The 27,285-nt window shown below is 34.2% G+C and overlaps 1 protein-coding gene across 4 annotated transcripts in view; it reads right to left on the bottom strand.

Moving 5' to 3' along the window:
- LOC124357492 overlaps positions 1–27,285 on the bottom strand; it is a 46,504-nt gene extending 19,219 nt beyond the window's left edge. The window contains exons 1-6 of one of the 4 annotated variants that reach the window (XM_046809338.1): positions 26,889–27,285; positions 23,784–24,012; positions 16,564–16,781; positions 13,723–13,846; positions 11,142–11,295; positions 3,362–3,524 (exon numbers count right to left, since the gene is read on the bottom strand). In XM_046809338.1, coding sequence (XP_046665294.1) covers positions 3,362–3,524; positions 11,142–11,295; positions 13,723–13,846; positions 16,564–16,738 — 616 coding nt within the window. In that variant the 5' untranslated portion in view covers positions 16,739–16,781; positions 23,784–24,012; positions 26,889–27,285. Of the gene's footprint in view, positions 1–3,361; positions 3,525–11,141; positions 11,296–13,722; positions 13,847–16,563; positions 16,782–23,783; positions 24,013–25,022; positions 25,042–26,888 lie in introns of those variants that run through there. The other 3 variants (XM_046809336.1, XM_046809339.1, XM_046809337.1) reach the window with 3 other exon arrangements.

The raw sequence follows: 27,285 nt of genomic DNA, 5'->3' as shown, positions 1-27,285 counted from the left end.
GAAACGTGACTACAATGACAAAGCAAAATAAATTAGCAGCCGACCAATCGTAGTTCAGCTGTCATTTATTAGTTCCTGAGAATGCCGTGAGATCGCAGCACCAATCGGAAACATCGTAGGCCGGCTAAAAATAAAGTAAAGCTGACGTCATTGCAATGTCGGATGGCGTCCGACATACAAGTGGAATGGTAAAATAGCAATGTTGGACGACGTCCGACTCACGAGTAGAAAGGGTTAACTGTTAGTTAAATTAACAATGCAATTAAGTTTCTTATTTCCGGTAATTTTTCATTGATCACAAGATTTAGTTTGCAGCTTGAGCAATGGAAAAATAAATATTTATTGTACTTTTTCTTCAAAATGGACTTCTTGTTCTTTTCTAGTCATCATAGAACATCTGTCAAATCCAAATCAAACAAAAGTCTCTGCTTCTCTGTTTTTTTAGATTCTGATCACAACCAAAAAACTCTGAATTGTGCTAACAGTTGGCCTACAAATTCCTCTCAAATTTTTTCTTGATTCTCATAAAAACGCAATCCGTTACAAAGCTGTACTCTGCCAGCGATATCTGCTGTTTCATCGGCCATTACAGTGTTAGCTTATGCTTGTTTACAATCTTCAATAATTCTCTGACAAATTCACTACATAATCTGGTAATCTCATTTTGAATGTTTAGTGAAGTGTAGACTGCATTTTTTGACATCTATCCAAGTGTCTCTTTAGCTTCTCATCACCAGGGTCAATTCTCAGATTTAAAAGGCCAAAGAAAACTCTTGTCGCCTTCCTTTTCTTTTATGTGGGAAATCATGAGTTCCAAAAAATATGATATAAGAAATAATTGATGACAATATTTGTTTGTTTTCTTCAATCATCTTTTGGTCACCACTTTGCAACTGTACATCAACTGGAGAATTTTCAATGAATGCTTTTGCAGCAGTTGTTGAAGCTTTGTGGTAGTGACCGCCTATGTGTTTTCCACAATATTCATGTGTATCTTTAACTCTTTGCACGCCAACATACTTATATTATGGCCGTCGGCTACTGAATATAGGTACGTCACGTTTTTCGCCTGTAATTTTCTTATAGTTCATCTCATTGCCGCGAAATTTGAGCTTCGCAGCTGTTGGATTGTTTGGTCGAGAGTGAGGTTACGTTCGTGTTGCTGTGCGTTATTTACGTTTGTATTTCTCTCATTACTTTTGTTGTTAGGGCATTTTTATTATGCCCCTTTTATTAGATTTATTGGTACTTTGGGATTATACCGGCCACACCCAGACATGAATCGTTATTTGACATTTAGCTTCTACTGATTACTAGATTAGCGTGGAACAATATTTCGTCAATATAAAACAGGAATTGTCTTATCGCAAACCCCTCCCCATCCTCAGACAGAGGTCAAAGTCGAGCGGTCTAGTAGATAACGTGATTGCAGAGTCTCGCCGCCCGTTCAGCTGGTGCGTCGCTTTGTTGTACTTCCGTGTTTTACCCCTACATTTCTCCAATCACAAAAATTCAACAAAAACAAACATTACCAAACAAAAAATAAATTCTATTGAAAAAAACACACAAACTTGTTTTTATTTTTGACCACACTCCGCCACCCAAAATACGAGTGCCTCCGGCCGAAGGTGCTGCCGAAGCCAGCGCTGATGTCAACAAAAGGAAAACATCCCTCAAGATAGTACCTTTCAGTAAAATATAAAATTCTAGAGGGGCTTATCAGAAATATAAATTGAATTGTAATGGAAAGGCAATTATGTACCATGCAAAAAACTTAAATAATCATGTGATGCCGCACGGCCTGCCGTACTCGGGATTCTCGAGAAAGATAACAGCGACAATACCGATCACAATACCTGGAAATGCTTGTTGATTGATGGAATGTTAGTTCTGTTACTCAACTACATCGTTTTATAACATTCTAAGTTCATTGAAATAAGTTTAAGCATTGGGGGCATATAACGGAATCTGACCCCATTAACAATTAATTGATATTTGTTGTAAGTTTGTAATTTTGTAATTAAAGAGTTGTTTTTTTCGTTCTATCATGTTTGTTTCTATAAATTTATATTTTTGTGTTCTTCATACTGGTGATTTATTTTAGTATAGTGTCAAATATTGATTTGTGAATATAGTGTAACATTACATACAACGACCATGCAACTTACAAAAACTGTGCCCGTGTCACATTTAGTGAAAAAAATCACAACTGGACTTCTATATAAGTTAGGCTTTTGAAACTTTGTAATAAGGTTAAGGGGTAGATATAGTTTACTAGGATATAACAGGAAATCAGCATAAAACTTTTTGAAACCACTTATTTGTGCTAAAAAATTTTAATTTTTTTTCTAAATTTTTATTTTTTTATAAGTTTAAATTACATTTATGCAACTACAATTTACCAACCGAACAAGGGCATTTCATAAGCAAAATAATGGTAAAGGAATCATCAATATCTGTTAAAAAATAAAAAAGTTATGATACATTTTGTGAAAGCTTGCAAAACTGCTGAAAATGCCCTTAGCGTTTCTGGGTAGTACTTTTGGAAAATAGGCTGGCGCGCAAAGGGTTAAACTTAACGTATGACCTTACCATGAATGACCCCAAAACAACTTTAACTGTAGCATACTAGGAGAAAAAAGAACACAGTGCATAGGCTACACAGAGTACCTTTCAAACGATTTGAGTACACCAACCAAGGAGTATATTAATCTAACCAGCAGCAGTTAAATTTTCTTTTCAAATGGCTATAGAAAATTCCCTTTTCTCTCATTGCCTGTAGATTCTTCTAGAGCTTGCTTGAGACCTCTTCCTCTCTTGAATCCAACTCACTGGCTGAGATTCCTCTACCGGTTGCTAGGTGGCTCTAGATCTGTGTTGCAAGATTTATGATTACAATAATTGTCCTATTTGTATTATTTTTCTGTTTTCCTACAGAAAATAATTGTGTACAATTGTACCATAATTTCATAATTGTAATAGAGTAAGTATTTTTTGTTGCAAAAATATTTATTACAAGACTTGCAATAAATAGCAGCAACAAAATTAAACAGTCATTTATTATAATTTTGCTTCCAGGGGGAGGGGAGGGTGCAACATCGCCCCTTGCCCCTTGCTGTGTACACCCTTGAAAGGATCTCACTTGTCAGACGAGTGTGTTACCACTACACCACAGAGCCCTTACTTTTTACGATTAATTTATTTTGTATTTGACAGTTTCTGTTACATATTGTTTAAATAACCAAATCTACAACAAAGCCCCATCACTTAACCTTTATGTTAAAAATGTTTTAAAAACATTCTTGCTGGGTATATTGTGCTTTATTCTACTTGGACTTGTGGATTTTATCACAACACTTACATGAGTAATTAGTGAAGAATAACCCATGCCAGGTGTAAACTCTTCCAAAGTCTTGTGGTGACTTGTATATTGGCATTGTCAAGTTCTCAAACAACTCCTGTCTTTTCATGTTGATGGTAAAAGTGTCAATTTTTGACATTTGACTATCATCACGTACAGTTATCTAAAAAAGAATGAAACATTTTAACATTATTTCAGGATTTGGTAAAATATTCTTTCCTACAAGTTTTACCCTCTATGAACTAAAAAACAATAATCAGTTGTATTTCATACAAAAGTCAATGCTGAAGGTAGTTCTTAAATATGTTAATTTAAAAATATGTGTAATTTTAAACTATGTATTAAATATAAGTAATTTTGTTCTGCCTCCATCTTGCCTTGTGCTTTCTTCACTACATTAAGTACACTAGTTTCACACTTCTTCCACAGGTTTATTATCATATACTTATTGTAGTGAATTGTTCAAAGGTATGAAACAACGATTAATTGTTTTTTCGCACTGCCAATACTAGCAACATGAATAAAGGAACATACGTTATTTTAACAATTTTTAGGAAGATAAAATAATAAAATTGGATGAATGAAAATGCTTAGTGGGAGGAGCAACAGTTTATCAAAACATTTGATGAGCAATGTCCAATGGATTGTTTACCAAGTGATGGTGCTCAAGGAATGTATTTTTAGTATTAATGCCTGATGATGATTTTAATAATATAAACAATATAACATATTCATGCATGAAGAATTTTTTCTGGAATAAGAATTAATTGTGCATCATGTTAACACAAAATATCAAGTAGGAAACACAAAATATCTAAGTAACAGAAAAATCATGATCACTGTTGTCCACCATCAACAGATTACATAAGATCTTGGTCATTGTTGTTCAACGTTACTTGTCTTGGTTGGGTCTCCAAATTGGTACATTTAAAATCTGTCTGTGTTGGTTGTTCAGTTATACTGCATAATTTACCCTCATAAAGGTTGATAACAGCACAGCAGACTGTTAAGTCCTTTTGATCACTTTGATTTTAAACGCAAAAAAATACTTTCTTCTGAAATTTATTAAACAACTGTTGATAATAATGACATCTATGTAAAAAAAACTAAAGAAATTTCATGGTGGAATGGAGCACCAACTTGACAGGAGTTTACATAATGATGATGATTATCGAAACATAAAGAAATGTTCATATTTATATTTCAAAAGTTGGGTTTATAAATAAAATCGTTCTTATTCTATTTTAAAATATATCTTATAAAAAAACACTATTTTACTCCTAGAATTTATTTTAGAGCTAAGGTTACAACTGCTAAGGTATTTTCAACACCCAGCAGGGATCACTTCTGGATGGTTTATACCTACTAGTTGAACTCACCACTGGGCACAGCAAAAACCGATGTGCCACTTCAATCTGGGCAACCTTATGGATGTCCAGTAGCGGCACATCACTAACCGCAAATGTTGAGATTCTGGGGTTCAAGGGCAATTCGATAGGTCTAGTCTACTGTGGGAGATGACTGTTGGAGTTGGTGGGGTTTGTTCCCTTACCTCAGAGGTTCCTGTTAACCTCAACTAGGGTGTGCCACCACCTGCCTACTTTGACTGGAGAGGCTGGTTCAGAGCTGGCTTCCCCTTCTTCCGGGGAGACATGACTTTGAGATGTAGTGCCCTAATTCTTCCTCATGGATCTCAACAGGAGGCGGCCCCTACTCCCTAACCTTGCCTATCCTGAATATCCTGTCACTCCGGAAGCAGCGCAAAGGTTCTTACAGGACTAAGTGCAATTTATAAGCTTCTTGTCCTAAGAGAACAAAAAAAAAAAAAAAAGAAAAGTATTTTCAATATATATACCTATTAAAAAGCGACCTGTTTCACATTTGACACATTCTCTGTAAGATATAACCAAATCAAATCTTAGAATAGGTCCAGTGCCCACATACACATCCAGCATTGTGTATTTTTAATACTGACACCATGTTCTGTTCCACTTACACAAATTCATAAAGGTATTTTAGAGAAACCTAGTGGTCGATCAAGCAGTCCACAAACTTACAATGAACTATTTACTGTGAGACAACAAAATTCCACACCAAGTGATAATTTTTTTAGGAAAGTATTTTTAATATTGACACCATGTTATGTTATATTTACAGAAATTATTACAGTTATTTCAGAGAATCCTAGTGGTTGATCAAGCAGCCCATAATGTTGCATACAAACTTCCAACAACTATTTACTGTGAGACAAACATATTCCACACGAATTGATAGTGCTTCAGGAAAGTATGTTTAATGTTGATACTGTATCATGTTTCACTTACAAAAATTCATACAGCTATTTTAGTGCATCCTAGTGGTTGGTCCAGCAGCTCCATAATGTTGGATACAAACCTACTATCAACTATTTACTGTGAGACAAACATATTCCACACGAATTAATAGTGCTTAAGGAAAGTATGTTTAATGTTGATACTGTATCATGTTTCACTTACAAAAATTCATACAGCTATTTTAGTGCATCCTAGTGGTTGGTCCAGCAGCTCCATAATGTTGGATACAAACCTACTATCAACTATTTACTGTGAGACAAACATATTCCACACGAATTGATAGTGCTTAAGGAAAGTATGTTTAATGTTCACTTACAAAAATTCATACAGCATACAGTAAAAATTCATACAGTATGTTTAATGTTTCACTTACAAAAATTCATACAGCTATTTTAGTGCATCCTAGTGGTTGGTCCAGCAGCTCCATAATGTTGGATACAAACCTACTATCAACTATTTACTGTGAGACAAACATATTCCACACCAATTGATAGTGTTTAAGGAAAGTATGTTTAATATTAATACCGTATCATGTTCATACAAAAATTCATACAGCTATTTTAGTGAATCTTAGTGGTTGGACCAGCAGCTCCATAATGTTGATTATCAACTATTTACTATAAGACAACCAGATTCAATACAGCTAGTGGTATTTCAATACCAAGTGAGTGCTTGAGTAAAGTATTTTTAATATTTATAACTTGTCATGTTTCACCTGTAGCTCAACTATTCAGAATCAAATGAACTTGAATTTTGATGTTACAAAATGATCCTAAGGATTCTCAGACTAAGAAATCAACTTCATAATTTCTGCTGAGGCTTTATACATGCATTTTTTCAGCTCATTTTCAGTTATTATTTTCTGCTGATTCACTGGTTCTGTTTCAGAAGAGTAAAATATTAAAATCCATTGTACAAGTGGCAATAATGTGGCTTGAGAACAACATGCAGCTCCTGTGACCATGTAATGGGGTCCTCTGTCAATTTGGCAATATTATCAAATGTTTCACAGAATGTAAAGAGTATACGAGGTCCAATCAAAAAAAAATCCGACCTCGTCGTGTATCGCGGCTTCTGCTTCCAATAATGAGATAAGATTTGTTGCGACAATAGTTCCTACTATGATAAGGAAAGGTACAAAGTCTTATCTTGATCCCCCGACTGGTTCGCCGGAGACAGGTCAGTATGTACTGATAAGTCAAGTGCACGTATCGGTTTTCTCTAACTGTGAAGATGACGGAAAAAGTGGAACAACGTTATTGCATTAAATTTTGCGTGAAACTCAGAGAAAAACAAAGTGAGACCATTCGGAAAATTCAGCTAGCATTCGAAAATGAGGCAATGAGTGTTACGCAGATTAAAGAGTGGTATAACCGTTTCAAAAGTGGTCGAACCTCGGCAGAAAGTGACGCGCGTTCGGGCCAACCAAAAACAAGTCGAACTCCGGAAATCATCGAGAAAGCAAAAGTTTTGATCTGTGAAAATCGTCGAATGACTGTGGAGGAAGTAAGTACTGAGTTAGATGTCAGTTTCGGATCAGCTGAAGCAATTTTAACGGATGACTTGGGATTGCGCCGGGTAGCCGCAAAATTTGTGCCAAAATTGCTGACAGACGAGCAGAAGCAATGGCGATTGGATGTTGCCGAGGACATGCTGCAATGTTGTGAGGATGATGCGGACTTTTTGACATCAATAATAACTGGAGACGAAAGTTGGGTCTATGGATATGACCCTGAGACCAAATTTCAGTCATCACAATGGCAGTCTCCCCAGGATCCTCGGCCAAAAAAAGCAAGGCAAGTTCGAAGCAATGTCAAAGTGATGCTTACTGTTTTTTTCGACCACCGTGGAGTTGTGCACCATGAATATGCCCCTGAGGGTCAAACTGTGAATGCACAGTACTATTTAAGTGTCCAACGTCGTCTCCGAGATGCGATTCGCCGCAAAAGACCTGACTTGTGGGCGTCTCAAAATTGGCGGCTACACCACGACAATGCGCCAGCTCATTCTTCCCAGCTCATTCAAACTTTTTTGGCGAAACACGGCACTCCGCAAGTTCCTCAGCCTCCGTACTCTCCAGATATGGCTCCATGCGATTTTTGGCTCTTCCCCCACCTCAAAAAATCATTGAAAGGCACCAGATTTGAAAGTCGAGAAGCAATTATGAAAAAAACGACGGCTGATCTCATGGCGATGCCGAAAAGTGATTTTCAAGACTGCTTCCAGAAGTGGAAACGTCGCTTGAATCGTTGTGTTGCTTCTCAGGGTGCTTATTTTGAAGAAAATTAACACCAGCTTTTTTCAGGTAACTTCAGTTTTACGTTGCACCAAAAGGTAGGATACTTTTTGATTGGACCTCGTACAGCAGTGATACAGTACATTTCAAGCCACCTTGCACCAGCATTGCAATGATGTTTATTTGTCTGTGCACAGTTTTATTGTTTATGTAAAGTAGAAATTATTGATGTTGTCCTGAAAGAAATGTAAATATGAAATGAGAATTGAGCTGTGACTAGAAAGAAAATTTGTTTTTGTGGAGAGAATCCACAAGCCAATGTCCCTTTTGTATTAAATACCCTTGACACAGTATGAGGCTAGCAGACAGTAAAATGGCAGTAACACTGCATTATGACATCAACTAAAGTGGTTCACAAAATAATTTCTTGTTAGTTCTCATTGGAGAAAAAGCCTATGTGAAATCCTTAAAGGGAAAACTTAATAGTCAAAGTTTGGCTATTTCGAAGTTTACAAAAGAAGCAGATTGGACAACCAAATCTAGGTTTGTATTGGCTTTAAACATAGCAAAATATCTTATACAGAGGTGGAGTTTATAAAGAAGACGAGACACATCTTTGAAAGGAGGGTGTTATTAATGATAATATTTTGAGTAATTTACAACAAAGGCTAAGCAACTGCTTAGCATCGATTCTAGCTTACAAATTTACATATATAAAATATATTCATGAGATATGCAGGGCCGGATTTACACATGTTACACCCATCGGCCCTAGATATTTGCTGCTGACCCCCTACTCAAACCACAAGAATTATGTAATAAAATGAATTTTTTCAATAATTATGCAACTTTTAAGCCTTTGGTCTGAACTTTCTTCGCATATTTTTCTTCACCTTCCTCTGATTTAGATGAATCTGATTTGTCAAAGAATTTCTTTCTTTTCCTTGATTATTTAGGGTTGTGTTTGTCTTCAATGCATTCAATGACAGTCCTCACTATCACAAGTATTTTGGATACTCTATAATTTGTTCTCCAGCTACCTTAAAAACATTTAAGGTATAACTTAGTTCATCTACAAATGTAACAAGAGATTTGTAAAGACTCACAACTGTATTTAAGTTCATTCAGTCAGGCTGAGCCTTTTCACTTACAGAATTGAACTTGTTTATGACTTCTCCTCAGACAACTGCTACACAAATTTTTTCTCTTGAGAAAGAAGTTGTGCTAACAATCCTTCTGTTTCTCCTCTTCGCATTCATTAATACTCTTGAAGACCTTCGCAACTGGCTCAAAATCTTCATTCAACTTCTGGAAGCTTCTTTTCTTGCCGCCCATCTTGTTATGCTTAATGATTTTACAGCCAGAATTGAAATCGAATTCTAGAATATTTCATTGATGGGTAGAGCCAGAAAAGAAATTATAGTGATTGTAATAATTTAGAAAAAATTCTGGATATTGATCATATCAAATTCAGTGAATGAACAGAGCAAGGTACATAACATTTATTGATTGACTTCTATTAGGCTTAGCTTTTATTCCTGTATATATCCATGACATGTTTAATGCATTACTAATTGTTTATCTATGGCAGTTTTTAATATTCAAGCTATAAGCTTTTAAAAATTCTAAAACTGATTTGGAAAGTTCTACTCCTTTGTGGTATTGGTTTAAAAAAAATTAAACAAAACGATCTTCAAGATATCCACAGTCTTAATATATCTTAAGATGAATGCTTGGTCACTGTGAGTCACATCAAGTGTGGAGACCACAATGAATGAAAAGTATTTGAATTCTTTTACTCATTTTATGATTGTTTGTAGAACACTAACCTGTCAGTTCAATTAACTCTTCAGAAATGAAAGGTAAGATGACTTACCTGAACCAGGGTTTCCGTACGTACGTAAATATGAGATTTTAAAAATAGGTCAAACTCAGCTATAAATTTTTTGGCACATCATAAAGTTTCATTATTAGTGGAACCACTCTTCAACATCTCTTCTAATTAAACAGTTTTTGCTGTAAAAAGGGAAATCCTACCCTTAACTATAGCATTTAAATTTGATTACCCACAGCGGTTATTAAATTTATTTTCCTTTTCAGAAATTGTTCAACATCTGCATATGTTGAAAATATCATTGTAAGAAAGAGGAAAACTTTTATATGATTTAATGCTGAATGAGTTTAGCAGGCTACACTTAATGCCCCTCACTGTTTTCCCATTCAGCTTGTCAGACCATTACGTGTGGCCACCTGTATTGTGCAGTTATAATATCTATCCTTCTCCAGGTGTGGCTGGAAAGTGCTGCAATCTATCGGCCAAATAAGGAACTTAAATAATATTTCACTATCTGCAGCACATACCATATCACTAAACTTTTTTAATCCAAGTAATAATGCCACTATAGCTTCTATAGCTCCTCTCAATTTACTGAAATTTTAGTGTATTTGGTAGAGCCAAACATCAAAATATTAAAATTAGTTTGTATTCTGTTTGATATTAGAGATCTACGTAGATTGATTGAGTTTTTATATTGCAAATAAAATTACTTTTAAATTATCTAAAACAATATCTTAGATGACACAAATCTTACATATAGCTCATGACAAAATAATTGGTTTGTTTGCTAGAAAAGAGTAATTCGTATAAAAGATTTTTAATTTGAAGTTAGCAAAGAATAAAGGGAGCTAAAAAACTTATAATAAGGTACAAAATATATTTAACCCACAAATTAGAGGGGGGCTGTGTGTTTGAATAAAAAATAAATTTTTTAGAAAACACCTTTTAAGATATATTATTTTATCATTCTCCATATTCTAAATATAATTTATGAGGTTCTTTTTTAAATAAATACCATGTTAATAATCTAACATTTCAAATTTATAAAGGTCTCCATTTTCCATGCATTTCCTCAAATGCAACTATATTGTATCAATGTTATTTTACAGATATAAGTTGGCTTATGCTTACACTAAAGAGTTTTTATCACCTCTTCAGTACTTGTCCCTCTGATGAAATAAAGGATTGCTGATGAAAAAATAAGTGAAATTTATGAGCTGTAACTTTATGTGCACAGTTTCATTTTCCTAATAATCTACCATTCAATAGTTACTATATTTCCATACTTATCAACGCCAAGACTTAGGTAACATATTGACACAATACAAAAAATTCACCAGCTAAGAAAATCGATTTAAGTAAAGCCAAATCTACCTTGTTTTGCCAAAAATCCACAATACTACCGTATTGGCTACAGAGTTCCAACTCCATCACATCAGGGCCCTTCACTCTGCTACATGTTTTGTTTAAGTACAAAACTGAATTGGGACCTTCATTTATAAGCTTTACCTCGTACCCATAAGAATGCCTGCAAGATAAAATGTATATTAGCAACAAAAACAAATTTAAAACACAATCCACTGAAACATGTAAATAAAATCCTTCAAAACCCAAGTACACACTCAAATCTCTTTAAAAGTGTCCACTTAAGACTTACTACTGATGAATAAAATTGTTTTGTTTTGTTAATTCAAGCTACTATTGAAAAAGATATTTTAACTACAAGCCATAAATTCTTTTATTCAACCAAACATAATGAAACCAATTTATCATCTGCAACATGGTTTTTTTCAATTTATGAAGGCCGGTTTTGAACTTTGCATCAATCTCATTCCCTTGCTGTGTTTTAGAAACTTTCCCTGTTCATAAATTATGCTCCTACCAGGTATGAAGTGAAAAGTGTGTGTATTCTTTATATTTATCAAGAAACTATCAAGATGTCCAATGATGTGGAAGTGGATGATACTAATGAAGATAAGTTGGTGAATCATGCAAAGAAGATTGCTAATAACGCATCCAACCTTGGTCTACCGCCTCCGGAACTATTTATTTTTAACCTAATGGCTTTCAACGATTTCAATGCAGATGTGGCCTTGATAGTGTGGCATCATAATAAAGGCAAATTGATGTTCTTATCTACAGCATGGGCGAAAATGTGGAGGAAATTTTTGCATCTTTTTTACCTACTCCAACAACCTAGAAAGATACTCTTCAGAGGTTTGAGAACTGTTTCATATATTGTAGAAACATAATTTATGAATGGACAAACTTCTCATACATGGGTTTTTCAGTGTAAAATGTAGTGTGTGGACATTTTTTTTTTAATTGTCTTACTTAGCAAAACATTACCAAAACTAGGCATTGTTATAACATTTATTATACACATTTATTTTGTTATTTCCCTAGCTCCTACAACAAATTTTAATTCGATAAATTACGATAGTCAATAATTAGTAAATACCTGACAGTAAACATCTTATGAAAATATTAAATAAAAATATGATATACTAAAAGTTATAAAAAAAGTGTAAAATTAACAAATTTTAAACCTAATAGATAGTTTGGAATATTTTATCTCATAGAATACATGCTACAAATTTATAACGAGTGAATCATAATTTTTACTGAACTTCATACTACAAAAATGTTTTATGTTAATGTTAATGTTTTGTTCAATGTTAATAAAATCTGAAAATAATAATATTTATTTACAGAAATGTTGTAAAACATGTTAATTATTCTGCTAGCAAAAGATCTGTTGGTAATAATTTAATTTTGTGTCAATAGCTGAGAATCTAGCTTTTGATTGATATACAACACTGAAAATAAGATTCCAGATGCTGCACTTAGAGGAAGGTGAACTGGAGCTAAACTCAACATTGATTTGGGCACCTAGATTTTAAATATGAATCTGATCCATCTCAAAAGGGACTACCAACATAGAGCTGATCTTTGCGAGTTTTGGAACCACGTGTATTATAGTCATTACCTTCAAAATAAGTATTACTTAATAGGGTCCCTATTAAACCATTTACCCCTAAACTAACAATTTCTAGGAAAGGTTTCAAAATTCTTCATACGTAAAAAAATTCTTTTATTGGTAATATTAACATTCCCCAAAGTACATCTCTTTAGCTACATCTATACAAAACATAACGTGGGAGAGACTTTTAAAACTCTCCGTATACTGCTTATATATCTATAATAACACAAATTTTAAATAATATTTTTAAAGTACACATGCAAAAGACTCAAAAATGGCTTGCCATTTGAGGTAGCTTCAACAGTCAATTGGGGAGTTTAATAACTAAATTATAAGCAATTATACAGGGTTGCTACAGGAGTCCAATAATGAAATTCCCTGACTTTTCCCTGATTTCCAGACCAAATTTTTCATTTTTCCCTGACTTTTTTCGACGCAATCCCCAGGGTTTTTGGCAATTAATGGGTGGAAAAAAGCGGTGTTGAGGCTAACAGGGTGGCAAATATAAAAAAGCAAAGGCTGGTAGGGAGCTGCCTGCTTCATGCGCCGCGTCGTCTGCAGGTTTGGACTCGGCGCGGCGGCAGTAAGTTTATTTGTGTAAAGGGATTTTATATTTTTCCCTGACCAACGTCGAAATTCCCTGACTTGAGACCGGATTCCCTGACTTTTCCCTGATTTCCAGTCCTGTTTTTTTTTCCCTGACTTTTCCCTGACTTCCCTGATTTCCCTGACCTGTAGCATCCCTGTTATATAATTATATGTGTTGTTGAGGGTCTGTAGCATTATTTAATTAATGCTTACAAAACATCTTGGATAATCTTGAAATTGTGAAATAGGTGTACTAAATTCACGAAATACAAAGATGTATAAGGCGATCACAGCTAAAATATCAATATATACACAGAGGTGACATTTTTATTACCGACTGTGTCATTACTTACATAAATTTGATTTGTACATAACATGTCATACCTTATTTTTTGTCTCACTTTATCCACCATATGGCAATATGTTTTTCCTATCTGGACATAACAATCTTTCATGTCTAACCAAATTTCATTGTGTTTCAGTGTGTTGAAAAAGTCCTCAAGAACTCCTGTGGAAACAGTCGTGCAAAAGTTAGATAAAACAATGTAATACACACAATAATGAATTAAATATCAAAACATCCAAATATATAATTTTGATGTTACGTGGAGATTATGGTTAACTACATGTGGATCATATTACATGAAAACCAAATTAGGATAACCATGAGTAGCAGTTGCAAACAGAATTTGCGAAGGAACCTTTCTGCTGCAATAACTAAAAGGAAGAAATAAAATTGATGCTTTGAGTTTATTTGATGCTCATGTTTGTAACTATCTTTCATACTGTACTATTATATGGAGGCACCACTCATCATGGTATCATATATTTATGATTGCAGAAAATAAATGCAAGTAATATCTTATAAAAGAAGTGGGACAGAATAAACACTGTACTTAAACTTAACTGTCTATTTTTAAATCTTGAAATTCCTTCAGTTTATCTGTTTATATTTTACGCTTTATATTTTATATGAAAAATATACAAGTGAGAATAGATTGAATATAAATAAAATTAGAGATTGTTTCAGTTTATAATTAATAACCTTTTTGTACACATAGCAAGTTTTATACAAAATTTTAATGTGACATCATTAAATTTACTGATAGAACTATTGAACTGCTATTTTATAAACTTCAAACGGTATATTCTTAATAGATTCATGAAAAACTCTATGCTTCTGAAAGAGACTTTCACTTTAAACAGTTTATAAAAGTTCTTTGTTTTTATCACTGTTTTTGTAAAATCACTGTCAACATATATCGTTGTGTTAAGAGTTGTAACTAAACTTTTTTAATATGAAATATGGTGGATGCCTGCTGTGTTTCGTAACAAAATATCTAAAAGAAATATCATTATTAGTTTGTATGCTATATTTCATTTTAGGGCTGTATATGCCAATCGAATAAATGATCAATACTTGATTTATGACCCGAAATTTATCACTATATCAGGGTAATCCAGAGGGTAACTGCCACTTAAACATAGCACAAGAAGTAGTGAGGGTAGCGGTGCCATGTTTACATCCAAGTGTACTATATTCACGTGTTGTCCAGTTATAACCTGGGAACACAAGTGTAGTAATAGAAAATTCAACCAAGTGCTTCGCGTTATAAAATTTTTTTGGCCAAAAAATCACTCAGCACCTGAAATTCATCATGAATTGTGTGTACTTTATGGCCCAAACATTATGAATGGGGTTTTAATGTCAACAGGTCATTTTTTTTAAATAGAAGAACAAACATTCACAATGAAAAGAGGAGCATTCTCCTGTCAGTGATGTCCTGTGTCATGTTACTGTGAACAAAGTAAATGAAAAGTTCATGAGAATTTTCCTGAAATTTCTCTGAGTCTTTATCCCAATGTTAACACTTTCCACGCTGTAGATGCAATATTAGGAGTTTCACCAAAACTCCAAATACAATTATATCCGATATTAGAGATTGTCTCTTGAAGTTTTTTAGTTCACAAAAGGCTTTTGAAATGCCCGATGCACGCTCTGTTCTTTGCAGTTGCCAAAGAAGTATTTATAACGACCTTCACTCTGCGGCAGGGTGAGGGGAGCTTCTGTCTAACTCCGACCACCTGCTTGTCAGTTCTGTGTCTCCTACAGAGCCATAACTAAACATCCGTGGTGTATATTACTACATTCTCGGTTTTCACGAGTGCGCATCTACTACATATCTCGTTATTATTCTTCATCGTGTGGTGGTGTTGTGATTAGTTTGAAATATTCATCTTGTTTTATAGTACGACAAGGTCTATTTAATTTAATTTACATTTATTTGAAATAAACAATTTTGTAAATAGTTCCTCTTTTTAATTTTTATCAAAATAAATATGATATTCTTCAGTATAATACCGTTTTATACTTTTTTTGCCTTTACTTTTAATGATATAGTTATAATAAAAATTAACAAACAAACAAAATATTTTTACTTGTCTTGGTGTTATAGGTGTTAATGGATTTATTAGTGGCGTGCGAAGAATTAAAATCGGAACCTCAATATGCATGGCCAGCAGCTAACTATTATGATGATTTTAATAATAAAACAATACAACATATTCATGCATAAAGAATATCTTCTGGAAAAAGAACCAATTGTGTATCATGTTAACAAAAAATACCATGTAGGAAACACAAAATATTGAGTTGGTTACAACGATCATGATCATTGTTGTCCACCATCAACAGATTACATACAGACTATGGTCATTGTTGATCAAAGATACTTGTCTTGGTTGGGTCTCCAAATTGGTACATTTAAAATCTGTCTGTATTAGTTGTTCAGTTATACCGCATAATTTGCCCTCATGAAGATTTATAATATCGGAATGTTAAGTCCATTTTATCACTTTGGTTTTAAATTTCAAAAATAAAAGCAATATTTTTTATTAACTACACTCCTGAAATTTATTAAACAATTGTTGAAGTGTAAAGGCTTCATATAAATGTTTTATCTATTTCAAAAATTAAAGAAATTTTGTGATGGAATGCTCCATTGGAATGCTCTCAACTTGACAGGTGTTTAGATAATAATGGTGATTATAAAAACATAAAGAAATGTTCATATTTTTATTTTAAAAGTTGGGTTTATAAATAAAGACGTTCTTATTCTATTTCAAAATATATCTTATAAAAAACACTATTGTACAATTTATTGTAGGGGTAAGATAACAACTGCTAAGGTATTTTCAATATATATATACATTATAAAAACCTACCTAAGTTTCTCACATTTGACACACATTCTCTGTGTGATATAACCAAATCAAAACCTACAATAGGTCTAGTGCCCACATACACATCCAGCATTATGTGATTGCTCAAGTTCTTTGCAATCAGTTTGCCTCCGCCATGACATGTACTCATTAGCAGCCATTCTCCTACATAAAACATTCTGGTATCAGCATAGCATAGGAATTCAGCTTTTAAATGTAATCTGTAAACAACCATAAAAATAGATACATCAGATTATCTTAAAAACAATCTTATACACTATGACTTTCTAGTGTTATAAAAAATTAAAAAGTATATTTTTTGGCAGTACAAATAAGACTGCGGTTTTCCCAGACATATTTTTTAACTTTCCAGAGATTTATTGTTGGAAATTAACAGTTGTCTTCATTTTGCTTGTTACATTTATATTCTTTGCATAAGAAACAGAGAGAGTATCAAATAGCTGCAAAGCAACTGTAGTCTTACTGCATATCTGAATCCAACAGAAAACTATACCTATTTCAGACCACAATTAAATTACCATTTGTTCTAGTTTTATATTTGAGAGTTGTATTTAAACTTTGCTTCTAAACAGTAGTTCATCCAGGTAAAGGTTGTAGCGGTTTCCCAACTATTTACAGTACCAGTCTTCAAGTGACAATTCCTCATAGAGTTCCTTGCTGCAGTAACCATCAAGTGATAACCTGGCATTCACAAGAACATCTAAGCCACACTGGAGGCCATGTTTTTGCTGTACACATGGCATTTTTATATTGTCAGGATTATAGCCTATATATAATCAGGCCTATACAGAGTCAGTACCATTGACTCTCCCTCTTATTCTGTTTGATATGATCCTCATATGAACCGCTAACTGCAGAAAGGCATCAAGTCCAAATTAACGGGTTTTCCGTTTTTCCTTCAAAGTTGTTGTTAGGTTTAAGACTCGTCGTTTACAGCAGAAAGGAAACATGTCCGCGCATTGCTATTGCAATGGCGACGTCTCGAATAAACCTATTTACTGCAGAAAGGGAACTAGTCCTGGACTTGTTCCCCTTCTGCAGTAACCAGCTGGCTGTCAGCGCTCGCGTGGCAGACGCGATAACTAACGTTCAGTCAGCTGAGTCGCGTCAAACAACGATCATAGTGCTTTGTTTATTCATAACATTATTTAGTGCGGTCTCACTGATTACTTAATGCCTCATCATTGAAATAAAATGAGTAGTTCAGAAGAAGAAGGACAGTCGAATAAAAGAAGGAAGGGGTGTAAAGAATGAAGAAAAGTACAGAAGAAATGTGATTAAAAAGTCTAAGGTAGAGGGCAAAGAGCATGTAAAACTGGAAAGGCAAAACTGTACCTGCAAAAAATCCAGGCTCCAATGTTTTGCAGGTAAATATAGTTTTGTTCAATAGTTTATTTTTGCATACAATGTTTGGTTGATACATCTCTTCACTTCTAGTTTTTATTTTAAATTAGCCTAGTGGTCTTGAACGATAACCTAATCATTACATCAAATTGGCCCGACGGTAACATAACCTCAAAATATGGTAGGCCTAGGCCTATTATATTTTTGAACATTCATCATTAATATTATACTCTTGTTATTAAGCCTGTTATTGTTTCAGCTGCAAGTCCAACTGCCTTCAAAGCTTTTCGGAGGGAGATATGATAGAAATATTTTCAAAACTACATAATATGACAACCAAAGTAGAACAGGACATTTTCATCCAATCTCTAATGGAAGTTAGTCCTGTTGAAAGAGAAAGTCCAGGCCTGGGGTTCATCATCTGAAAAGCCGAAAGCTTTTAGTGTAAAGCTATTCCATTCTACACAATGGCAAACGCACCAAGGTATGTAAAAATGGATTTATGACAACTTATGGATACACTCCTAAACAGTGTTACCGTTTATCTCATTTGTTGCAAGTAAATGAAATCCCAACTGACAACAGAGGAAAGAACGTTTCAGGAAATGCAATACCCCGGGTCTGTCCTGACTCGATTACGGGCCCATGTTGAATCATTCCCAACAAAACCCATCACTATACAGGCAAAGATAAACAGTACTTCTCAGCAAACTTGAATTTGAAAATTATGTATGATATGTTCATAAAAAAAAACCAAAACTTTCTTACAACAACTTTGGGAAGTGAAAAAAGGCTCTCATACAAGTTCTTTTGGACTTATTTTAATGAAAACTACCCTGACATTGGTTTTGACCGGACCAGTTAAAGATGCTTGTGTAACTTGCGAGGAACTAACCTTGAAAATAAAAAGTCCTTTTTTTAAACGAGAATGCCAAGCGAGTAGCTGTCGCCGAGTTAATGGTACACAAACGTAGAGCTAAAAAATTTTATGCCTCGTTGCAAGAAACAACGGAAAAGTGCAAAAATGAGTTGACTAGTGTTGGGATCTGTATTGATTTTATGGCTAACGTATCTCTACCCTTGCATTCCTGTACAAGACACCTATTACTTCCGGCAGCTCACTGTTAACGTCTTTGGTGTGCATAATCTTTCAACAGGTGAATGTACAACTGTTATCTATCACGAGGGTAATGGAGGTAAGGGAGCTAAACGAAGTTTGTACAATATTGGACTGGTTACATCAAACACAAAATTGATAATGATGTAAAAAAAACTTTATTTGTTTGGGGACAACTGTTCAGGACAGAACAAAAACCACACCCTGGTAAGAATGATGATGTATTTATGTGAAATAAAACGGTTTGATGAAGTAAAACTAGTGTTTCCAGTCCAAGGCCACTCGTTTATGCCGAATGATAGAGATTTTGGGATAGTAAGAAGAAAAATTGGGAAGAGAAGAAAGATACTATGATTTAGCTGAAGTCGAAGCTCTTATTCTTGGTTCATCGAAAATCGCTGGTAAATTCTCTGTCATCAAAATGAACTTTGACGATTTTATTGACTTCACTGCATGGTGGCCAGAGTTTTACAAAAAAGACCAGCTTAAGTGACGATTCCTATGGTAGAGATGTACCGAAAAGACAAAAAATAACATTTTCAATATCAAAATACAGGGTAATGTCTTTTTCATCTGAGACGCCTCACACGGTGCAGTGTGACATGAACATTTACCGGCTTGGCAACGGATTCCTTCAGATTGAGGAATGCAGAGATGCCGATCAGGGCTCCAACAAAAAAAGCCTATGCTAACGGTACTTCCGATCAACATTAAAAAAATGGAAGATCTGAAAAAAAAACAAAAAATACATTCCAGAAGAAAAATTTGACTTTTGGGACCAAATCCTGTCATGGCCTACCACATCAAACCGCTGACGATGACTTAAATATTGTAGTGTAAAAATATTTTCTTTGTTATACAACGTGTTCCTAGATATAAGATATTTTTTATCATTAAAATAAATGTATCTAACAAAATGATTTGTATAATGATTTTTCCCCATGATTTGTAAAATTGTAAAAATAGTTTACCGCAGAAAGGAAACATGTCCTATGTAAAAAAAAATTAATAATCAGCTCTTTAAAAATATTTGATTGACTCAATTTCAAAATATGATCTTTAAAAGGTCAGTCCCATATAGAATAAAAAATAAATATTTAAATATATGTATGTACATATGGATTTATAAGGTTTTTTTGTCGCTCCTGAAAAGTTGGTTAATTTGGACTTGATGCCTTTCTGCAGTTAGCGGTTCATATAGGCCAGGGATCCATGTGAACAGGCAGAATTAGGCTTAATGGCCTTCCCTTTAAAAAATTTGGTAAATCTATCCGCAACATTTGTGTTTATTACCAAAATTGAATCATAGTGAGTGACATATTAATATTTTCGACTACTAAGAGGCTCCAGTTTAAGCCTGAGTCACCCTTATCTGGGATTAAACTGTTACTCAGGCTACAAAAAACAAATTTTATAAACTAAACTAAAGTTAAAGATGAAGTTTGTGATGTTGTGACATTAATGCCTTTAGCTAGTTTCAGGAACAGAGTCAAGCTGGATTCAAACATTATAGAGACCTCACATACTGTATAGTGTTTTCTCTAAAAGAAACAAAATAACATTCCATCATAGCTATTCAGCCAGTTATTTCAATTACTTAATGATACATGATAAGATTTATTCAACATAGTTTTTGTTTTGTCTTCATTTATAGCTTCAATGTCAATGATAAAGCCTTGCTAGCGCTTACTTTTATGGAAAAACATTTCTTTATTTAATATTCCACAATATTTTTAATTTTTTTCTAATTTTCATCCATTATCATTTAGCTTTGTGTGTTTCATTTCGTTCAATATCGTATTCAGCATATTGTTATCATATTCCAGAAGTTCAATATTAACGTTAAGGGATGAAATATTGTCAAAAAATCTTGATACATGATAGATGATGATTGATCTGAATAGCATGAGTGACATATTAAATGTTGTGGAATGAAGGTCTTCTCTTTGGATTTCATTTTCCTCAACCAAAGAGCTCAACATTTTGTCTTGTATTGAAATGTTAACACAGCTGATCACTTTTATCAATATGTTGACACAGCTCGGATGCTCGTTAAAATTGTTAAAATTTTACAATGAATTAAGACAGAGAAATCGTCCTCCTTACTTTCCAGTTGGCTAAACAATGTACAAATACTCTGATTCAAGATCCCTTCTGTTGCAATAATGGCATCCTTAAGGCTTTTTCTTGTACTAGATGTATGCATAAGAATTTCTTTAGCCTATTTTACTTCAAAGGAGTTAATGCAAGATAGAGTACACTATGCTGTTTAGTTAGTATTAAAAAAAATGTTATTTAATATATATTTTCCTGCCACTCTTGTCATATACAGACATAATAACAGTAGGCCATTGGGAATGTCCTCTTATTTTGGCAAATACAATGTTTCCTAAAATAAATGTTGATGTTTATCTTAATTTAGAATAAACAATTCATTGATAAACTGTTTTTATAATTTAGATGTTATAATCCAATTTGGCAACAAAACCACAAAATTAGTATTCCACACTTGAAACATTTCACAAAATTAAAAGAATAACATTTATAAAATTTTAATTTGAAGAGTAAATCAATGGTTACATCTTATTTATATGATAGGTGTCAAGAATAAGTTATACAATATTTTTGTCTAATCAAATAAGTACCAAAAACTATTGGCTGATAAAAGAATTGAACCCATGCTCCTATAGTTCAAAAAGTTTTTTCAGAGATCAACACTTTACCAACTAAGCTTATAGGGACTTGTTTATAAGCAACTGAATAAATTATGCTTTCAGCTAGGTACAATGACGAGGTCAGTACAGTAGAGTTGAACCCAGTGGGGTCAGACCGCAACTAAAGTCCAGCACTTATTATCTTATCCAATCATCTACATGTGTGATAATAACTGATAACCTACTTAAGTCAACGCATAAATAAAACACTAGAATAACTAAACTTGTTTCAAATAGCTATAACTACTGAATTAATGCACCTTTTGAAGTCCGGTTTGCAGTATTGTACTTTGCTAAGTAAGACCTTTAATTTGATACCAAACTTGACCTATGCTGCTATTTAAGACATTTGTCTGACTCCTTGTGGACCGTCCCCCAAAGGGATTATCCGGTCAGTAACTGGGCAGATGTGTGCGTTACTATCACCAGTAAGCACGTGTGAAATTTGGTATTTTTTTTATATTGTGGTTTATATTTGAGCAGCAGAGGAGTACACACGGATGGCACTTATCCGCCACCAATTCTAAACATTAAATGTTTCTCCCGCTCAACCCTCAGCTCAGTCTGTCATTGCTACGCAAACGTCCCCTTCTGGACGGTATTTGTTGCAACTAATCCACTACTTTCTTCTCCAAAAGGTATCTTATTAAGCTTTGTATAAATCCAACTGACATTTTGGTGTACTAAAAAACCCGGGCTGCACCTGTTATCAAACCGTCAAACATTATATTATTCAACGAACCGAACTCTGAAGCCTGTTTTTAACACTGTTTATTTTAGGCCTGTGCTATGAACGCGCGTCTATCCAACACACGTCTTTCCAAAATACTATTTTTATAAAGAATAAGAGTTGGACAACTTCGTGCGGAGACCCCACCTGGGCGACTGAATAATAAATACTTAAGTACAAAAAAACCTGTTTGTATCACGGTTACTGTCGCGTTGCCGCTTAAAGCGTACCACTCATTTAGTGCCGAAGTCAGAAACGATCGGTCGGTCGGCCGATTTCAATTGTCCAATGCATTGTGTTACTGATTTATTGTTTCACTGAATGATGGCAAATGTCCGGAAAAATCCTGTTTCCTTCACAATCCTTCCATCGTCAAAAATAACCTTCAAACAAAAGAGCATTGTTACGTTTTTTTTTTTGGGAGGGGGGTGGAGGCTTACCACGGCACAGGAGTAGAACTAACCAAGATAAATTCACTATACTAGTGGAGGTAACCTTAGATCAACCAGCGTCAGATGTAACTCATGAACACATGCCGATCTTCACAATTTCACGAGCCACGTCACGTATAATACAATGTTTCGTGATTAATCTTTTCTTGATTCAAGAAGCTGTCAAATTATGTCTTGATTTTATAAGTTCTTGGATAAGGAAAACTCATTTTAGAAAATGTTCCTGGTTCTCAAAAAAATTCTCGGCTTATTCCCAGGTTTTTTTTCACGGTCCGTTAAATTTCCGGCTTATTCCCAGTCGAGTGGCCACCCTGTTAATTTACTATATTTGTTCTTGGGTGGCCACTGAAAAGGACAATTTTCTATTAAGTTACACCCATATCTGTTGAGTGTTTATAACATCATACATAAAAATACATATCTCAGAAAGGCATAAAATTTGTATTTGAATAGAAGTTTTTAAACATTTTTCAGGAAAGCACGCCCTCCCATGAATGCCAGTTTGTTGGGTTGTACAGATTATTCCCTGTAATAGAAACCCCTCCCTTCCCCTTCTGATCGTTCTAGATGCGCCTATGACTCCGTGGGCCTACTTCTATTGCATTTCTGAACAAATCTTGAAATAATTTACTTTTAAAACTTGTTTTTGTATTTGATAGTTTACATACTTCTAATCAATAACTTGGTATCCTGATTCGATTGTGATGGTGGCTGCTTATTATACTGAAGCCTACATAAAAATAGTTTGCACCATATAAGTTAATAAGCTCAGATATTACCCTGCCAAAAATGTTAATCATTAAATTATTTGGTAACATACAGGCATGGCTTTAACACTTACTAACCTGAAACTTTCATAGCAGAAATACCATTCAATCCACTAACAAATTTTTCCACAGAGGCATACCGCAACACACTTTTTAGATTTTCCCAAAAACACCATGACTTGTAGATTATTTTCCAGTTGACACAGTTTTGGTTCTCCCAATGACAAGGGTAGATATGATCTAGAAGATCAAATTGTGCTCCAGCTGGAATTTCTTTGTTGCAATGGTTATACCAATATAATACTTTCTGTAAAACCACAACACACTATTAAAACACAATTTTAAAAAATATGTATGGTTTGTCTTTTAAATCATGAAGCAACTAATGATGATATTGGTTAGTTTAGGTTTTAAAAAGTAACTTATATTTGACCAGCTTCCGACTGATAGCCAGAGTACAGATACAGATATCTTGGTACTTTGGGATTATACCGACCACACCCAGACATGAATCGTTATTTCACATTTCGTTTCTACTGATTACTAGATTAGCGTAGAACAATATTTCGTCAATATAAAACAGGAATTGTCTTATCGCAAACACCTCCCCATCCTCAGACAGAGGTCAAAGTCGAGCGTCTAGTAGATAACGTGATTGCAGAGTCTCGCCGCCCGTTCAGCTGGTGCATCGCTTTGTTGTACTTCCGTGTTTTACCTCTACATTTCTCCAAACACAAAAATTCAACAAAAACAAACATTTACCAAACTAAACTTTTTATTAAAAAAACACTCAAAACTTGTTTTTATTCTTGATCACATTCCGCCACCCAAAATGCGAGTGCCTCCGGCCATCAGCGCGGGCTTCGACAGCACCTTCGGTGCTGCCCCGCGCTGATGTCGACGAAAGAAAAACATCCCTCGAGATAGTACCTATCAGTAAAATATCAAATTCTAGAGGGGCTAATCAGAAATATAAATTGAATTGTAATGGAAAGGCAATGATGTACCGTGCAAATCACGTGATGCCGCGCGGCCTGCCGTAATCAGGATTCTCGAGAAAGATAAGATAACAGCGACAACAATACCGATCACAATACCTGGAAATGCTTGTAAGTTTGTAATTTTGTAATTGAAGAGTTGTTTTTTTCGTTCTATCATGTTTGTTTCTATAAATTTCTATTTTTGTGTTCTTCATACTGGTGTGGTCGGTATAATCCCAAAGTACCGATATCTTTATTTGCATTCAAGATAGAAACAGGCGTAATGTACATTAGAGAAATAAAAAGAAAAACACCAGTTAGTTAACAAAGTCAGTACCAGTTCATGCTATGCGTTATTCGGAACACAAACTCTATTTATTTGCCCATTGCCATGGTCACTCCTTCCAGGTTAAAAATTCATTGACACTATAAAAGGATCCATCAGCTAGCCTAGGTTTTAATTTCTTCCTTAACACTTTCAGCTCCAAGACCTTCAAGGATGCGGACAAGGCATTGAAAAACTTCGGTCCTGCGTAGGATGGTTTTGCTTCGAAACGATGGGCCAGCACATTAAAACCTGTTCCATGTCTGATGCAGTATGTGTGAATTTCCTGGTGTCGGTTATTGATTCCAAGAAGACCTGCCAGTGTTAAAGACTGGAAGATATAGATATTTATTACAGTTAATACTTTTGAAGACTGGCCGGTAACTATCTAGCATTTTTATTCCCTTCATGGTTTAGATGGCTCTCTTCTGTAAGATTAAAGCTTGTAAGTTACATGCAGAAGTTCCACCCCATACCGAAATACCATAGACTATGAGGCTCTCAAAAAGGGCGTGCAATGGTAGTCTGTTTAAGCTGCCACCTCTGTGCTGATAGATGTAAAGACGGCTTTGGACAGCTTACGACAGAGCACGTCTATGTGTTCCAGTTAAGATCTTCATCCAAGTGTAATCCTAGATGTTTAATTGAAGTGACAACATCGATATCATCGTACATTTGATAGTTCATGCCTCTTGGAAACATTGAACACAAAATCATGTCTTACACAGTAGTCCACTGTAGTTCAAGCCAATGTACACGTCTATCTCGACGCTTTCAATAGACTTCTGAGAGACATGAGTAGGACGGTGTTGTTCGCATACATGATGGCTCTATAAGGCTCTACTTAATACATCAAAATGTGACAATTTGATAAGAAACATTAATTATACTTGTTTTTGTATAGGACAGTTTAGGTCTTTTTAAACAAAATTTGGTACCCTGATTCAATTGTGGTGGTGGCTTACTATACTGTACATGGCTGCAGTATAATAAGAGGCCACCATTACAATAGACTCATATTAACTTAATGATTATTTAAACTATAGAGAAAAAATGTTGACACAAATTACGTTATAAATCATTTAAATTATAATATAATTCAGCTGTTTTAAATCTAAAAGATTATTAATTTATTGATGAATAAAGAACTATCTATGTTATGTGTATCTATAAAATGTAACAAACAAAACAGTTACATTTAGTTACTTTTTACTGTTTTAAGGATAAATGTATGTGACAGCTAGTGACACAACACAATCATATACTAGCACCAATTACTCAAATACCATACAAGTGATTATATATACTTTGTTTGAATAATTTGGAACAATATTGTTATGTAATACATTAAAAAGAGCTGATAAGACATTAATTGTAAATAACCGTAATTAAAATGCTTTTGTATTTGATAGTTTAAGTATATCTAATTGATGATTTGGTACCTTTACCGATTCCAGTGGTGGCCTCTTACTATACTGTAGCCCTATATATCAAATGAATATTTTATAGCCTATTTTACTATTGGCCATATGAAAAAACCTAGAAGTTAAAAAAAAATATTGAGAAATGTACTAACACCCTGGTTCTAGAAGTAAGCAACATTTCTACTGAATAATATGTATTGTATCATTAAGAAAATAGTAGAATAAAAGTTATCAACATAACTTGCATGATTACCAAATGTGTCAAAAGTAAATTAATGTCAACTGTACTGGGCCAGTCTACTATACAACAGAATTAAAAGTTTTATTTATCTTTAATGAGAACTTATACATACAACATGGCCAGTAGATTGTTTGATATTGTACCTGAAAATTTTGTTTTATACAACTTGCTCAGTTAGCCTACCTTTTCATATCATTTTATAATCACACCTACCTTTTCTAAATAATGAACGTGCTCTTTCCAAGATTTGGAAACACGTTTACACATTATCAAACTTTTGCCATCAAGAAGACAAAAAATGTACTGCATTACTTCCCATGGCAAATTCAAAATATTGGCTTCAAGTGATTTAGAGCTTGATGATAGCAAGCCATTTGATTTATTTTCATCCATACTTTTTAGTGTAGTCTGCTTAGTCACAATAGTAATTTTATCACAATTATCGGAGGTGTATCAATGACATTCTAATCTATATAACCCTATACATACAATTCACAATATATCCATAAATTAATTAAACACTATAAGCGTCTCGGCTAAAGAGAAAAACCTTTATCAATTCGTTCGTTGTGTGTATATTTACTACAACGCTAGCACCGGACTGAAGATA

The sequence above is a fragment of the Homalodisca vitripennis genome, chromosome 3 (genome assembly GCF_021130785.1).
Source record: "Homalodisca vitripennis isolate AUS2020 chromosome 3, UT_GWSS_2.1, whole genome shotgun sequence".
Taxonomy (NCBI): domain Eukaryota; kingdom Metazoa; phylum Arthropoda; class Insecta; order Hemiptera; family Cicadellidae; genus Homalodisca; species Homalodisca vitripennis.
Note: the sequence above shows the minus strand (reverse complement) of the source record. Positions and strands in the feature narration are given on the sequence as shown.